The 17,153-nt window shown below is 41.0% G+C and overlaps 4 protein-coding genes across 14 annotated transcripts in view; 3 read left to right on the top strand and 1 right to left on the bottom strand.

Moving 5' to 3' along the window:
• LOC117136274 (sodium/potassium/calcium exchanger Nckx30C) overlaps positions 1–1,879 on the top strand; it is a 30,307-nt gene extending 28,428 nt beyond the window's left edge. For all 9 annotated transcript variants that reach the window (XM_033297166.1, XM_033297133.1, XM_033297158.1 and 6 more), the window contains one exon: positions 17–1,879. In XM_033297166.1, coding sequence (XP_033153057.1) covers positions 17–257 — 241 coding nt within the window. In that variant the 3' untranslated portion in view covers positions 258–1,879. The remainder of the gene's footprint in view (positions 1–16) is intronic.
• Positions 1,880–6,504: 4,625 nt separating this feature from the next.
• Positions 6,505–8,814, top strand: LOC117147944 (pescadillo homolog). Its single transcript, XM_033315125.1, has 4 exons — positions 6,505–6,654; positions 6,758–6,991; positions 7,049–8,147; positions 8,210–8,814. Exons 1-4 carry the CDS (start codon positions 6,637–6,639, stop codon positions 8,740–8,742), a joined length of 1,884 nt encoding a protein of 627 aa, XP_033171016.1. The 5' UTR covers positions 6,505–6,636; the 3' UTR covers positions 8,743–8,814.
• Positions 8,815–9,417: 603 nt separating this feature from the next.
• On the bottom strand, positions 9,418–16,990 carry LOC117148032 (protein pelota). The gene is made up of 5 exons (XM_033315248.1): positions 16,683–16,990; positions 15,902–16,623; positions 15,654–15,846; positions 11,030–11,136; positions 9,418–9,636 (listed from the first exon to the last, which is right to left on the bottom strand). The coding sequence occupies exons 1-5, from the start codon at positions 16,721–16,723 to the stop codon at positions 9,515–9,517; spliced, it is 1,185 nt and encodes a 394-aa protein (XP_033171139.1). The 5' UTR covers positions 16,724–16,990; the 3' UTR covers positions 9,418–9,514.
• LOC117148183 lies at positions 11,801–14,846 on the top strand. Of its 3 annotated transcripts, none has more exons than XM_033315493.1 (3): positions 11,801–12,005; positions 14,208–14,545; positions 14,626–14,846. In XM_033315493.1, the coding sequence occupies exons 2-3, from the start codon at positions 14,274–14,276 to the stop codon at positions 14,714–14,716; spliced, it is 363 nt and encodes a 120-aa protein (XP_033171384.1). In that variant the 5' UTR covers positions 11,801–12,005; positions 14,208–14,273; the 3' UTR covers positions 14,717–14,846. The 3 variants fall into 3 exon arrangements, with proteins under 3 accessions (XP_033171384.1, XP_033171541.1, XP_033171461.1); XM_033315650.1 differs by having other exon boundaries at positions 11,802–12,005; positions 14,629–14,846; XM_033315570.1 differs by lacking the exon at positions 11,801–12,005 and adding an exon at positions 12,078–13,690.
• Positions 16,991–17,153: the final 163 nt, after the last annotated feature.

The raw sequence follows: 17,153 nt of genomic DNA, 5'->3' as shown, positions 1-17,153 counted from the left end.
CCCCACTCCTCGCCAGACTGCCGATACCGTGGCTGCTGTACGGCATCATCTATGGGGCGCCCGTCGAGGTGAACTCGGTGGGCATGGTCTGCTCCATAACCATCCTGTTTATGATGCTGGTGTTCGTGGTGATGTCGATCGCCTGCTTCCGCTGGCGCATGAACAAGGGGTTGGGCTTCACCATGTTTCTGTTGTATTTTGCCTTTGTCGCCGTGTCGCTGATGTTCGAATACGACGTGATCACGTGCCCCTTTTAAACAAGGGGCAGGGGCAAAGACAAAAGCGGGCAATAGTTACCGAGTTACCCGGCTGTCGCGCCATCGAGCTACCGAGCCAGCAAGGATACCTGCCAAGGATATCTGGATGCCGCCGAGGACGAGACGAGGACCCCCGTCAGCCTCACACCCAATTAGCTAAATTATATACAAGCAAATTAATGGATGATAAACAAATTAATTAACAGTGGACTAAAGCTAAATAATCGAATTGTTAAACAGACAGACGAACAGACATGCAGACAAACTCACTCACAGATACACACAAGCCACAACACACACACATGTAAAAGCGATACTGAATTAACGAAATCGAAAACTTAACGTTAACAAAATGCGAGTTAGTTAGTGCCAGCGTTTCTTTTTCGAAAGACATTTACTTTAAAGTGTTTAGCGCAGCTTTTTAACGCAAGCAGCCCCCTATCCTATCCTTAACTCTACGAATCTTTGCTCCCAACTATCGTATCTATCTGCGACCTAATACCAAAACTAGCGAGAAGGAAACACGACAATGGCTAATGGCTTCCCAACCACTTACTAACTATCTACCTAACGTTTGGGTTTTAACTACAAGCATAAGAAACCAGCATACCAGGCGTATGTATCAACAAATATATATGAATATCTCGGCACAAGGCACCTATATCCTATATACGGTATGATATGATATGATACGATACGATACGATAAAGAAAAGCAGCCTCCAAAATTTGTGTTGAGCTCTTTCGGTTCGATCGATCGAGCAGAAGCCTTTCATTTGCGTGCTCTAACTAAGATTTCTCCTAAAAGCTTTATCCAGAGCCTATCTAAACTCTATCTAGTTTACGACTTATACATAATACTTATATATCAACTCACACGCACACTTACATGGCATACTATATATTGACCTGTATTGATTAAGTGATAATTTGCGTACTTATTGAACAAGCAAGCAAGCGAACAAATCGAAAACTCTCAAAGTTAGCTACAGTTGTGCTCGAATTCAACGCTAAATCGAAGCGAATGTAGGGCTTTAAGCAATTTGCTTACGAGCACTTGCCATACATCCAGACCAGATCATTATGATATGATTATCGATTACACTGATTCCAGTCCGATGCTAATTCTAATTCTAATTCTAATTCTAGTTATGATTATGATTCTAGTTCTGATCCCGTTTCTAGTCCTAATTCTAATTCTGATTCATGTTGGCGTGTAGGAGGAGCAGAGTTTAAATTTAACTTTAAATTGAAGCCATATTTATTATAGACTACTTCAAATCCAAAACCAAAACCAAAAACCAAAAGCCTAAGATAAAAAAACCAAAAAAAAAAAGAAACTAATTTCATATACTTTTTGCTTAATGAAGTCCCCCAAGTACATATATATGAGCATATTAACGTATTTATATATAAACGACATATAAGACGATATTTAACGAAACAAAACAAAATCAACTTGCTCTCTTTATTTAGAAGGTACGTAACATTTTTCTAAACTAAAACTAAAACCCTAAACTCGTAAAACCAAGTGGCCGCAAAACCGTTGAAATGCAAATGGAAAAGAAACCCAAATAATTTAACATAAAACGCATACATATATACACCTTAATATAAACATACTTATATATAAATATATATATATTTTATATATACCAGAAGATAACTTACTATATATATATGCAACTATACTTAAGTAGGCAATGTATCTAACGGATATCCAGACGTTTGCATATGGCTCGCAGTCAAGTTAAGGAAGCGACAAGACAAGACAAGATACAGATACAAGATACAGACACAGATACAGATACAGATACAAACACACACAAACACTCAGAACAGAAAGCAATAATTTTTATTACCAGTGAACTTAGAGGATTCAGCAGTGGCATGGCACTATATGCATACTCCTATATGTACGACATGCGAATCTCACTGCGAAATTGCGAACATCAAGACCCACAAGCAGTTGTAACGCATCGGAAATAATTATATATGCATTCACATTCGCTGAATTATATGCTGTATCTACTGAACAATGCGATGTGCAGATGCAAATGCAGAATGCCGAATTAACGTAACTAAGTGGCTGCTCTTACACCCCATGGGTGCAGTGCATTCGATTGCACACAGATATAAATATAAATAAATGATAATATTAAATATGCATGTAGGATATGGACAGGTCGGAGGTCACAGCAGAACAGCAGAACCGGAAGAGCGCAGGAGCGACGCGATTGTCACAGGGAACGAGGTGGAGACATTGTATAAAACTCGAACGAGACTTACATCACACCCTCTCCACATAGAAGACACAACATCCCTTCATCAGCGAAAGAGTAGCCCAGTACCAATCCAGCGGAAAGTTGGCTGAGAACTTCTTAAGGGTCATCTAAGACCTTGAATACTTTTCATTTACTCTATATCGGATCATTTGGAAAATGTATTTGTACCTACTACCGTACTTTGACTCTCAATCTTTCAATCTTTCAATCTTTTATAAAACTATCTTACTACTTTCTAAAAAAATTTACCCTTAGGAGCCTAATTTTCGTTGACTATATATAATTTTTGAAGCTATATATTGAAGTGCCCTATTCTGTCCTAACCACTTCGTAAACCTCCTACTTGTGTATCTCAGCCACTCCAAGCATTTCTCACTGTAGCTCTTAATTCCAAAAGTGTCGACTTTAGTCCTTCTATATTGGATATATGTATCCCAACTAGCAAGCTCACTTCTCACGAGTAGATTGCCTTGGTCGCCAGGCTTTAACAGAGACAACTTCCAAGAACAAACAACAAATTAACTTAAACTTTTATACATGCTGTATGTTAAACTAAAGACAACAAAGGATAGCAGAAACTAAATCGAATAGAAAACCTTTAAAAAAATATCTTCCAAATTAACTTTAAAACCAAGTCATATTTATTATATAAAATAAAATACTTGAGAACGAAACACTCTCACACTTAACTACATCTTATTAGAACCTAACGAGAAAATGGAAAAGCACACCCAGCAATTACTTGTACTGAAAATTTCCCTCACACACACACACACACCCACTCACATCTGAGCTATCACACCCATACACGTGCATTTAAACATATCGCGCCGATTTTCTATCTACAAAAGCCAATATTCCGAGAGGAAAACCGTATAGAATTGAGAACTAAGATAATACGATTATTCCCAGAAACTTCTTTCACTTCCAAATGGAAGTTTAGAAAATTTATAATACCCAATATAAACCACAAAATCCCCAATTCCCTTTCATCCCAAATCATCATCAAAAAGCGCACACACCACACAAAATTGTCGAATGGCGTTGAAGTCTCGCTTTAAAGCAACGTAAATAAGAGGAAATATATACAAGAAACATATATATATAAAGATATATATATGAAATTGTTATGGTTATAGATTTTTAACAAGTTGAATAATTGCGTAAAAGTAAAAGTGAAACAAAAACACAAAAAAATTGTTGAAACATTAGCAAAAGCGTTCATAAAACATAAACGAAGCGTAAGGAAGGTAATAATAATAACGATAAAACGAAACCGAACAAACCAAATCGAATCGAAAGATATAGTAATGCTATATATACTTTATGAAATATTTAACTATGAAAATAAAAATCATTGTTTGAAATTAAAGTGAAAAAAGTAAACTTAAAAAAAGAACAAAAAAAAATAAATTTTGTGTTTGCTAATTTTGTGTCCACAAACAAATTTTGAGTTTGCAGAAAATCCAACCGTAAGTATACCCAATTGATTGTTTATGTTTTAAACGTAATTGGCATGATTAGATGATATTCAATGTTCAATGTTTTCAATATCAAATAAAATTAGCAAACACAAGCACAGACCATTCGGATGCATTTCTAGAGATCTGATCTGATCTGGCCCAATACTAATCACGCCCTCGAGTCAATCACCAAATACAATCGTCTTGATCAGAAAAACCGATATACCACGTAACGTCTACGAGAATAAACGAACGAGCACATAATCATTGATTTCAGCTTTAAATAATCTACGAACTAGACCTAAACCGTATATGGGACACTTGGATATTTATTAACTTTTATATACGAGTATATGTACCATATAGCATATACATACATACCAGATACCATATAGCGAATAGAACATAGCGGGTTTGTGCGATCACACGCCCCAAATGGATTACTTTTTTAATACTTAATACGATTACGAAAACAAATAGAACACGTGAAATGCAATGTATGCAATACTTATATTCAATTATACAATATTTAGAGAACGTTTCAAGTTGCGTCCGTTGTTTAGGCAGAGAATCACAGAAAACAATAACTTTTCAGCGGCTTCGATTTGATTTCGATTTGATATTTCGTTCGATGTGCGGAAACCAAACGATTACCAATTAACGATTAAACGAAAATGCAAGCATGAAGCAAATATATGATATATGTATGAATCCAGTAAAAAGTAATAGTTAACATATTGGTAGACTAATTTAAAGATTTTATAGCGTTTTCAAATTTATAAGTGTATAAACCGGATGCGTTTATTATTTGTAATGCCAGCGATCAGCCGACCGACATCGGATGTCAGCAGATATAGCGCGTGAACATATAGCCGTCGTGTGTAATACAATTATCATTACCCACCAAAATACGTATATTTTCCGTTGTTGAGTTTCGATCGTTGTAATTTTGAATTTTACCTTACAAATGTGTATTTTTTCGGGACAAACACAAGCGGACCGATCGATACGATACTGGCATGTAATTAGTGCAGACGGGTGTGTAATTTTAATAGCGAACAATGAGAGTATTATAATAACAGACATTAATTTTAACAACTGATACGCTTCTAGCACATAAGATTGTACAAATGATTTATATGAATAATACGATAAACCATGACAGAAAAACAGAAAACGAGAGCTAAAGTCAGTTCAGTTCAGATATTCAGTTCAGTTCAATCTAAAAATATAATTGAAACCCACTTCTTACTCATCAAAGGAGTAGATCCCCCCACACCCAATGATTCCATTACCATGCTGAACTCACTTTATCTCTGTGACGAACCATACATAGAGAGCTCGAACGATAAATACTTACAAATGTATGTATGGTGTAATACATCGAGTTATTTACTTTATACAAGTACGTCTAGTTAACGACAATTAGATTTTATACAAAACACACCCAGACACACGCAGTCATTCGATTCCCGACTCCAGCAACCGAACCAAATTCACCAGTATACCGTATACCCATCAGTTAATGGAGATCATCAAAATCAAGCATGGAGTGAAGGCAAATCAAATATATAGTCAATTTCTAACGATACATGCAAACATATATGGCTGGCACTCAAGATATACATACATATATATAAACCAAACGTATATGAAGTTATATAAAGCATTTTAAGGATCGTAAACTGGAGAAGTCGCAGAGTAGAGCGGGGCGAATGCCCCAAAAACCTTATGTAAATCAAAACGAAGCTATAGCGAATAAACCGAAATGTTAACTAGTTATTTAGGTGAAATATACAACAAACCACACTCAGATGCAGGATGCGAGATGCAGATGCAAATGCAGATACAGATACATTTACATCGAACCGTTAACAAGGCTTTGAAAGCTCAGAAGAATCACTCAAGCAGACACTCAAGAACACGACACAAGGACACGAATGTTCAAAAAAAAGCAGAGTTGTAGAAGAGCCGCCGCAAACGAGAAAGGGCCGTTTAATAAACTTTTGTTATCAAGCAAGACAGCATAACGAAATGCGACTGCAGTAAGCACGTGGCGAAAACAAAAACGAAGTTAATGTTCAAACTAACTAATATATAACGAATATTATATAATACAACAAACTTAGACTGTATGTTATTTTCTCAATACAATACCTATAAAAAACAATAAAAACAGATTCAATAAAATGAGTTATCCAATGGCAAAATTCGCGTGTTTATCTTTAGTTTCTTTACTAGGGTTCTTAAATTTAATATTTCACTTTTATTTAACGTTTCGTTCAAATATTTAAATTTGAAATTAAATCAAAATAGCTGTTACTTACCGATATATCGAAACTGTTATTGCTCGTTTTTGCGTTTATTATATCGATATCCTAAATGTGTTGTTCCCCTTTAGCAGAGTTCTCTACCATTTGCAGCAAAGTTGTACACCTTCGGTCAAATTTAGGTTTATTTTTAATACCACCTCGTGTTTTAAATGAAAACATTGAACTGGTCACACTTCCTTTCCACGCGAGACCAACAACACAAAAAACGTGTGTTTTGGTCAACAGCGTGTTTTTATTAAAATAAATCTGTATAGAGCAGATTTGACTTGACAAAACGTGCATTTTCATAAAACGGCACAATGAGACGACCCAAGAAGGTAGGTTTGCGTTGATTTCGGGGTACTTTTTTCCCCTTTAAGGTTATGTGTTTTGAGTCTCCCATTAAACCATATGGAAATTAATGTTTTTAAACATTTTTAGTACGAATCCGGTGAGGCTACGCAGTACATTAGTCGCCGGGCTGCGCTCAGGAAACTCCAGCTCTCGCTGAACGATTTCCGGAGGCTGTGCATCCTGAAAGGTGTCTATCCCCGGGAACCGAAGCATAGGCGTAGAGCCCAAAAGGGATCTTCGGAGATCAAGGTGCTATATCACACCAAGGACATTCGCTTCCTACTGCATGAGTCGATTGTGTGGACGCTGCGTGATTACAAGGTATGTTAGCTACATATAGATCCCGCGGAACCCTTAACCAATCCAAATGCTCCACAGATCTTTGCCAAGAAGAGCAATCGCGATCGTGCCATCAAGGATTTCCGCAACCTGAAGCGTCGATTGGCCCTGTTTCCCGAAATCAAACTCGATCACATTGTCAAGGAGCGCTATCCCACCTTCATCGATGCTCTCAAGGATCTGGACGATTGTCTGACGCTGCTCTTTCTGTTTAGCACATTTCCCTCGCTGCACTTAATTCCCAGGGAGCAGTCGAATCTGTGCCGCCGTCTGACTATTGAGTTCCTGCACTACGTGATCGCGTCCAAGTCGCTGCGCAAGGTGTTCATCTCCATCAAGGGCTACTACTTCCAGGCGGAGATCAAGGGTCAGAAGGTCACCTGGATTGTGCCGCACTACTATCCGTTCAAGCCACAGTCACGCCAGGAGGTGGACTTCAAGGTGATGTCCATCTTTGTGGAGTTCTACACCATTATGCTGGGCTTCACCAACTTCCGGCTATTCCATGGCCTGAATCTGGCCTATCCACCACAATTCCCAAGCAGCGTGCTTCAGGACAGCGAAGAGTCCCTGAAGGACGAGGCCAGCTTCGTATCTGACCGCATTGCAGCCTTGAACTTCGAGCTACTGCGCACGGACAAGGTGCAGGAGGATGAGGAGGAGCTGGACATTGACATGGAGCTTTTGGAGCAGGATGGCGACTCGAAGCGCATCATCAAGATGAAGCAGGAGGCGCAGGAAGTGAGCCGTCTACGCACCCTGTTCAAGGGCTTGAAGTTCTTTATCAACCGCGAAGTTCCGCGCGAGCCCCTAGTCATCCTCATCCGCTCCTTTGGCGGCAAGGTGTCCTGGGACTCGTCTATCTTCGCTGGCTCAACCTATGACGAAGGTGATGAGACCATCACCCACCAGATCGTGGACAGGCCCAGCATTTCCACGCAATACATCTCGCGCGACTATATTCAGCCACAGTGGGTCTTCGACTGCGTCAATCAGCGCCAGCTGCTGCCCACTAACAAGTACTTCATCGGCGAGACACTGCCACCACACTTGTCGCCATTCGTGGACTCCAAGAGGGACTCGTACATACCGCCCGAAGAGAAGGCTCTGCTGGATCCCTCCCTGATCGAAACACATGGTAAGTTACAGGATCTTTAAATAGAATTCGGACAAGCCATTTAACTCTCGTTTTGTCTGCAGCCCAAAGCGATGACGACTCCGAGGACGAAGCTCAGGAGGAAGAGGAGACTGTGGACCAGGAGCTGCTCGACGCGCAACTGCAACTGGCCTACCAACAAGAAACGGCAGAGTACAAGAAGTACGGCGGTCCCGATGGCGTCAACGAAGACGAGGAGGATCCGGAGGATGAGGATGATAATGAAGACGACGATGAAGAGGAGGAAGAGCTTGACGAGAAGACCAAGCGTCTGCAGGAGGAGAAACAGAAGATGTCCGTGCAGTCTGGCAAGGTGCACAAGGTCAACAAGCGGCAGGTGCACAAGGCGGAGGTCGATGAGCACCGCCTGCAAGCGCGTATGGTGAAGCCCCGTCATCGCAATCTGTTCCGGAAACTCATCCGCGAGAAGCAGACCAAGGAAAAGGAGGAGTGGCTGCTGCGCAAGAAGCGACGAACCATCGAGGCCAGCGAGAAGGAGGCCCGGAAGACAGCCAAGCGGGAGGCACGCAAGGAAGCGGCGGCCGCAGCTGCCAAGGCTTCCAAGCTGGGCAAGTGAGCGAACAATCCGCTCGGGGGGATCTGTGTCTTGATTTAGGTTAAAACAATAAACAATGTAAATGAAACTGAATGAAATATTATTTTATTTCGTATTCGAGATATGTACAGATGAACAGAAGAAAAATGAAGAAATTTCAGTTAGGTGAATTCTTGAAAATGATTTATTTTACAATAATATATTTTACAGCATGGGTAATTACTTACATTCTGTATCAACTAGTAGGGTTTAACAAAAGGTTATGTTTACAGCATAAAATGATAATTACAATCTTATAAAGTTAAGCAACATTAAGAGCGTTCTGAAGATGCATAAAATCCGGGTTTAAACAATAAAACTGGATAAATAACTATTTTATATGCCGCTTGCAATCATTTTGTAAACTCAGTTTTCCATTTTACATATGAATGAACAATGAATTTAAGTGCGCTGAAAAGGCCTTTAGTTTGCAGTATATATATCGCAATTCAAATTTTGTTTGGGACTTAAATGAAGCAATAGTTGAAACCTAAAAATATTGTGGGCATTTAATTGAACACAATGAATAGCAAATGTTTAGTTTGTAGGCCCAGCCACGGGTGAACTTAAGCAGATATTTGTGTGTATATCGTATTGAATTAGCACTATGTTTGTATATTGTATATGCCCTGACGTCCAAGTCTGTCGTGGTTCCTATTAGTCTACTTGTATATCGATCGCTAGTTAAGTTCCTAAGTCAAAAATTTCCGTTATCAAATGCCAAGATTCCATGAAGCTATTCCTATTTATGATCCTAGTCGCTATCGCTATCTGCCCCGCCCGCCGCTCCATCCTCATCATCATCGTCGTCGCTGTCCTCCAGTTCGGGCATCGGGAAGCGCAGGAGGGCTGCAATTCCAGTTAGTTGAGCAAGTTCTGAGGACAAAAAGATTGGGGTTATTCAATGGAGTTACCTTTATAAGTGGTTGCAGCTAATTACTGCTATCTGCATGCTGAAAACCTGAATATCAAGTAAACTACAAAGACCATAGGCATCAATACTCGATGCAAGAAATCTCAGAGCCTCAGAACTGCAGCAGCCAATGCAAGTTTTTCACTTTTTCCCCAGGTTGTGGGCGTTCCTACTGTCCAACCTCAAGGCCCACCGGTTATTCTAGGCCATGACTCACCCCAGTGAACTTCACATTCAACACGGCCAGAGTAAGCATTACATATTCATGGGTTTGTCCAATTAGCGCGGGATTAATGCAGGTTATGTACCAGAGAATATATAATTCGTGTTCTCAAGTACCAGGCCCCTTTATCTGTTAAATTTGGTTCTGTTTACACAAGTAGCCTCAATGTTTATATGCTTATATAATTTAAAGCAGATTAAACTGCTCGGCTGAGTAGAATTGCGAAATAAATACTTGCAACGAGATAAGAATGGGCAGTACTTAGCGAATAAAAAGAAAAAATACGAAAGGGATCGTTACAACTCATTTGTTGCAAAATCTTCAGGGCATGGGGGATCTATTTCGGAACCCCAACGACCCATTTTCGAGTCGAAAACGAAACTCTTGCCAAGTCGCAGGCCTCAGACAATTGAAAAAATAAACTCGTGGAAGGAATCCCATTTCGTGAGTCACCTGCAAATGGCTATTTAAAGCATTTAAGCACTTTACACCCCGAAAGTATGGCCAATATGTGAGGTGTAATTTTAATTAATACTTAATTGCATAGGAAAATGAAAACGAAAGTTCCCTTCCGAATGAGCTAGCGAAAACTAGTTGGCAGCCATTCAATAGTGCTGTTTTTTGCTTATCTCGCAGCGGACTTTGTAATGTGGGAGACCCCTCCAAGATATTCATATATGCACGCGCATGTATTCAATATTGCATAGCGGGAACTTAAAAATAGCATCTTTAACGAGGTCATTAGACGGGGGAAGGCAGCCTGCACATAAATATTCCATCCCAATTGAGCATAGAAATGGCCAAAGGTGGAACAAGTGTGATGCAAAGAGAAGATTCAGCTGGAGATGATCTATTCTCGGCCTGAAAGGGAAGTTCCTTCTCGCTCCATGAGTCACTGAGAGATTCATTTTTATGTACCAGAAGTTCTTGAGTTGTTTCAAATCAACACAAGGTTAAATTTGCTTAGATGTTCTATTTAAGTTTGGCATGTGATTGCCTTGCATATAAGTGAATTTAATTAATGTAGTAAAGAAGTTGCACTTTGTACTACACAGTGACTCACTAGATATTATCTTTCTCTTACAATCCTTCCCTTTGCAATTAAAAGTTGTGGTTTCTTGTTTGATACTTACGTTCTCCTGAGATGTGCATGCTCGAAAAGATTTTGACTTCTCCCCCAGCATCGCGAACGGATTCGACCAGATTAACATATTCCTTCCTCAGACCAACGTCTTGGCATCTGCAAAATGAACAAATGTTGATGTTTAAATCTTTGTAGTATCATTTATAGAACAGAAACCTCTAACATCATATCCAACTCGCATGACAATCGATTCCAGTCATTAACATGCCCATTTTTCACCCATTTACGGATGTAGGTGCCCGTATCTATTGCACTTTCGCATTCCACGGCCCGTTTAAATGGCGCATAGCAAAGTGCTGGATCATGGCACGTGATGGGCATAATCCGCATTGAATAAGGTGTCAAGTTTAACTGGAAATAGTGGGTTCACCTCGTCGCTCAACCCACCAAAGGGGGTCATCACACACATTATACTTGGATCCCATAATTTGCACTTAAGATTCTCAGAGAGCATGAAGTCACTAGACGAGCAATGAAAGTGCGACTGCCATAAAAAGTAAGTGCAGTTCAAAAACCCCATAAGAATCAGCATTTATTTGTGCAGGTAAAAAAAAAGTTAGAATAAGAAGCAGCAGAAATTCGAATGAAAACCACACAAAAAATGAAATTTCAATTATCATTTTTATTGACGACAACAAACCGCTTTCAGTTTGTTTGGAGAGATTGCGAGCGAACGGATCGGCATATGTGGAGTGTGGACTTTATTCCGAATGCGATCCACAACACGTGTGGCTGAGAAGAGAGCGGCTGTCTTGGCAGCGAAGAATTAGTTGCAAAGCGGCTTTCTTGCGGGGAACATCGAGCGATTCGAGGGACGGAAAACCGAAAACCGAAACGAACCGGAGAAGATTGCCACGCGAAAAGAAAAATTGGTGCTAAGACCCCGCTAAAAAAAATACAAACAGCGCCATCGAAACAGCAAGCAAGAAAAGTGCACAAAACACAACGCATAAAAAGATACAAAGGTGTGTTTTCCCCTCGCAGAGTGAAAGTTGCAAAAAGGTTTTATATCTACATATATCAACAAAAATGCTGCCCAGTGCAGATGAAATCTCAAATAGACTCTCAACAAATCCCGCTGACAGTTTAGTTCAACGTTTTATCCCCGCTGACTCGGCAGAAGGCAATGCAGATACAAACGTATCTGCTACCTGTGTTCAGATACTTTTTCGCTCATCCGTTAACCGCAATCCGCGATGAACTGCGAGCCATTGTGCTGTAGATGCTGCTGCTTTCTGCCTGCTGCTGATGTACCTGCAATTTTGGCCGCTACTCATGTTGCTGATGTAGCTGCAATTGCTGCTGCTGCTGCTGCGTGACAACGATTGCACAATGGAATCAATTGTTATAATGGAATTAGCGTGCGCGAGGTTGGGCACAGCCGTGAATTGTCAGCCAGAAAGAGAGAGAGCGTTTTTAAGGAGAAATAGGAAAGAAAGATGGTGGCGGGGAAAGTGCGGCCATGGGCAGCCCCAGATATCAGTAGAAATGTGTAATTAACTGTGCGAGCAAAGACGGCACTATCTGAACTTGACAACTCAACGTACAATCTACAAACATTGTACTGCACTAAATATTTTGAAGAAGTGCAATACAATTAAAGGCAAGGTTAGCCCTCATTGCCCAATTTTGTGAGATCATTTGAGACCAACCTCAAAGGCAACACCTTGTTTTCAAAGCCTTTATGGCTTCGATCATTCCAAAACAGCCAATTCATTGCTTACCCCATTAGTTGACCAAACAAAACCCAACCCGATCACCCTTAAAGCAAAGATTCATTTAAAGTGATTCATGGATACCCGTTTAGGGTATCAATATCGCTCAGTCAGACAAGCCCTTTCACTTCAGTTTTAATGGAAACAGCCTTAAACTTTTCCTCTCTCTCTTTCATTCGGTTTTTCGATATTTCACAATGCAAATACGAAATATATAAACAATTGCCTTTCGAGACAATATTTACAAGCGTGGCCAGCTGCGACAAAAAAACCAACAATAATCGCTTAAAGGGGGCACGTTTTTGATGCACAAGACATGTTGCAAAGCAAAACAAAGAGGGACTAGAAAAACTGGTTGGACACATGAATAATATACGTACGAAAAAAATAGAAAATCTACAAGATGGCAGGGAGAATCGTTGGGGGGAGGGGGTAAGAAAATGCTAAGTGCATTCGAGCAGCAAAAGAACTTGATAAGTTAGCTGGAAGTGGATCATGTGGTGTGGAATCTATTTCCAGAAAATCCAAAGGGGGAGCGGCGTTGTGGAAGCGAGTGTCCGCTTCAAAAAGTTGCCAGCCAAGTGATCCATAAACGGAGTGATTAAATAAATTAAAATTCTTTATTTTCTTGTTTATTGCTGATCTCCCGCTGCCGTTCCTGCTCCCTCAATCGCAATATTCTTTCGCCCACAGCGGGTTCTAATAATTAGCACAAGAATTGGCTCACTGAGGGAATCATTTCCACATGGTTATAAAGCTTATTCTGTACCCAGCTTATTTACATCACAGTTTAGTTCAGGCCCCGTCATTTGCTAATCGAAACTCGTCTGGCGAAAACAGCTCTATAAAATAAGACCCGAAACAGAGCACGCAAATTCAGCTTGGAATTCGTCCATGAGCAGATACGAATATATTTACGGATACGGATTAAATGGGTGAGGGACGAAACAAAGTCTCAGTTAGCGGAGCTGATCGAAAAACACAAGGAGAAAGCTAAACAGTATAACCTTCTTAACAATATTGTTAACTATAAAGTTATCTTGGCTTATCACAAACATTTATAAAAATGCTCTACATATTTTCCACAATCATTTGCTGATAATACTTTTGTTGTAGCCGGCAAAATTCCAGCTTATAGTAGTCACAAAATTTTAACTGCATGATTTCATTGTATGTGACTTAAATAAATATTTACATATTTTGATAAAAATACAAAATAAATACATTTACGTGACTTTAATTCGAATTATTTATAAGTGTAGTACATTTTAAGAAACTTGATCACATTCCTGTCAAATATATGTCGATTGGTTGAATACTGATATTAGTTTTTTATATATTTATCGATTTGATGATCATAAAACAAAAGCAATGAAACTCGAATCGTGGGATTATCTGTCCAAACCTCAACTCCACTTGACTGTACTTAACGCACATATCTTTCCACTCCAGTTCCTATTTAAGTGCCGGCCACTTAACACCGTCGAATTAAATCGAGGCAAATCAGGCGGATCCAAGATGCTCACCAGACAGCCCGACTACACCATCTCCGAGCTGGGCCATCCCATCCACCAGTGGTCGGATTCGACCACGTGCGAGTCCCTCAAGAAGCTGGACTACAGAAAGATGCCCAGTTCCCCGCCATCACCACATCGCCTGCTGCCACTGAGGGAAACGCTGGACGATTGTTTCAAGCGCTTGACGATGAGAAGCAGAGAAGATTTCGTAGAGGATCCCGTATACCAGCAGAAATTGAGGAAGAATCAGTGCAATGAACAGCAGCGAAAGCGGTAAGGTAAATGGAAAACTTAAACAAAGCATTTCATAACAACATTTCTTGTTTCTATTTGCACAATGGCAAAACTATCAGCAGCAATCAAAAATGTCGAGATAAAGCCCAGTCCGGAGCAACAACGACGACGACAACGATAGCGGCGAGCTGCGATTTAAACAATTTCTGAGATTAGAAGAAGGAGGAAGAATACCTATAGGGAAGCAACCTAAGCGGACTGACTAAAAGTGCTAAAATAAAACACCTTTTGCCTAGATCATTAAGTACATTAAATGTTAAGTAAAGAAAAAGCTATAACACTTAATTTTCGTTTAATTGCCAGCCACGCAGTTAGCATACAAAAACACATTCGAATGGAATTTCATCGGCCCATTAAAGTGTAAACAAATCGCGGAGAAGAGTAGTGAATAGAACAAAACAGAATTAAACAGGCTGGCAGCCAAAAATGGTGAGGAGACATTGGGGCAACCTTGATCATGAGCACGTCGTCATGGGGCCAACAAATTAATGCTCGAACGTGCTTTCTTTAAATGGCTAAACGCGTGCGATCGCAGAAGATCTGTATTCGCAGCGGAAGAATTCGCGATCTTCTAGTGGTTATGGAAGTCCAAAGTGGCAGATCGAGGAAATCTAGACCTTATTGCTATTGGATATGCTCTCTTAGTAAAATCTGAAGATATCTTCAATATCCTACATTCTTAATAAAGAATAACAGCCGCATTCTCAGCTGAATTCTACACATAAATTCTATACACAAACAGAATTAAATTAAAAACCACAGTCGCAAGCATAGCAAATTAATTAAAGCACAATCGATACAGTAATTAAATTGATTGCTCTTCTTCAGATTTTCTGAATTGTCCCAATATCTGTATTTTTCCGGCACCCAGAGCAATATGGTGACATATGCACATGCGTTCCATATGGCGACACAAGCACACCAATTGCCATCGCACTCTCACTCAATTTTGCCAAGTTGAAGGTTTCTACATATACTCGCGATCGTGCTCTTGATCTCCCCGCTTGATTGGGCTTAATGTGCGCCCAGCTGGGATTTACTTCAATATACATAGATATATATATAAGCGCAACCAAGTGGAACTCACCTAAAGAGGTTGTCCGAGATGAGCAGCGTTTCGATGGCCTGAGACTCGGAGGCTTGCAGGACGTGTTTCTTGCCATAGAAGGCCTTGGCGGGCTCGCATTGCAGCATCATGTAGAATTGCTCCAGGGCCTTGACCTCGCCAGCTGCCTTGGTGTCAGACATCTTGGCTAGCACGGCGGGATCCTGGAGAATCTCTGAAGGCAAGAATTGGACTTAGAACATATCTCATCATAAGGGTAAACGGCTTACCTCTTAAGGAGTGCTTAAATCCCGAGGAGGCGTGCACCAGCATGAACTTGCTCTTGTTGTCCAGCAGCAGCTTGTAATCCATCTTGACCGCCTGCTGGAACATGTAGTCGTAGAACTGATCGCGCACGAATCCCGGCGAGGCAATCAACACACACTTGACCACATCGAAGTTGACGTGCCGCAGGATGCTCTGCATAACCTGCTCGTAGAACTTGGCCAGTCCCTTCTCGTGTTGCTGGACACTGCCCTTGCGTTTGCGCGGTATGGAGACCTCAATCTTGCTTCGCACCAGGGTCATACTGGCGGTGATTAGGCAGACGTGTGCTAATCCCTCCTGCATCACAACGGCGGCCACATCCGCAGACTGTGTGGGATCGCAGGCCATTTCGATGCGCTCCAGGGCAATGGTGTCCCATTCCGGCTTACGCAGCTCGAACTTGCGATTGAGCTCCAGGTCGAGGGTGTGATAGGCGCCCATCTTGACATACTGGTTCTCCTCGATGTTCCTGCCCTTCAGGCGGAGCACACAAGCCTGCGTATCAAAATCTATGCTCTCCACTGCGATGGTTAGTGTGGTGCGCACCCGGCTGCTGGTGGAGGAGCCAGTGGCCGTTTCATTCTGCACCTTGCGAATGGTGGTGCTGCGCACGCTGTCGCCTTTCGCAATCAAATTGTAGGCGTGCCACATGTCCTCGGACTCCTCCGGCATCAGGGTCACATTTCTAAAAGAATTTTCGAGGCATAACAAAGATATTTTAAAACTCCGATGGAATTCACTCACCCCTGCATGCCCTTGTCCACGTATTTGCCCAGCAGCTTCATCCCGTCTCTTTGCTGGTCAGGATTTGGTTTTCGATTCGTTGGCAGGCACTGCCTCTATGCCAAGTGCTTTGATTCCACTAGCCGCTTGTCACTTGCACCCAGATTCCAGTAATTCCCTCGGTTCACAAAGGCGGCGGTGCATCGTTGTCATTGAGTTCACGCAGTTGCTAAGTTCACACCGCTGATCGAATCGGCAGGATGGTGTGGCGATGGTGGTGGTCAGTGGAATCGGCGGACAAGTGACATTCACCAGGGGCGAACGGTGTTGTGCGACTGGCTATTTTGCCGCCAAGATTGGCTTTCTTAAAGTAGCTTGCATAAGCTACCATTCAGATTTATCATCCAAAAATTCATTAACTAAGAATAGATAACTTATAGTTATAAATAAATATTGTAGAATATAATTGTGAATTTTAAATTTTACGTATTT

Source organism: Drosophila mauritiana, chromosome 2L (assembly GCF_004382145.1).
Source record: "Drosophila mauritiana strain mau12 chromosome 2L, ASM438214v1, whole genome shotgun sequence".
Lineage (NCBI taxonomy): Eukaryota > Metazoa > Arthropoda > Insecta > Diptera > Drosophilidae > Drosophila > Drosophila mauritiana.
Note: the sequence above shows the minus strand (reverse complement) of the source record. Positions and strands in the feature narration are given on the sequence as shown.

What these genes read in the sequence shown, in the direction of transcription:
- LOC117147944 (XM_033315125.1), top strand. An exon ending in GGACGCTGCGTGATTACAAG is followed by an intron (nt 6,992 to 7,048) that starts GTATGTTAGCTA and finishes AATGCTCCACAG; the next exon opens with ATCTTTGCCAAGAAGAGCAA. An exon ending in CTCCCTGATCGAAACACATG is followed by an intron (nt 8,148 to 8,209) that starts GTAAGTTACAGG and finishes TTTTGTCTGCAG; the next exon opens with CCCAAAGCGATGACGACTCC.
- LOC117148183 (XM_033315493.1), top strand. Translation starts at nt 14,274, where the DNA reads ATGCTCACCAGACAGCCCGACTACACCATCTCCGAGCTGGGCCATCCC. An exon ending in AATGAACAGCAGCGAAAGCG is followed by an intron (nt 14,546 to 14,625) that starts GTAAGGTAAATG and finishes CAAAACTATCAG; the next exon opens with CAGCAATCAAAAATGTCGAG.
- LOC117148032 (XM_033315248.1), bottom strand. Translation starts at nt 16,723, where the DNA reads ATGAAGCTGCTGGGCAAATACGTGGACAAGGGCATGCAGGG. An exon ending in ATTTAAGCACTCCTTAAGAG is followed by an intron (nt 15,847 to 15,901) that starts GTAAGCCGTTTA and finishes TCTTGCCTTCAG; the next exon opens with AGATTCTCCAGGATCCCGCC. An exon ending in ATCTCGGACAACCTCTTTAG is followed by an intron (nt 11,137 to 15,653) that starts GTGAGTTCCACT and finishes TTCATTTTGCAG; the next exon opens with ATGCCAAGACGTTGGTCTGA.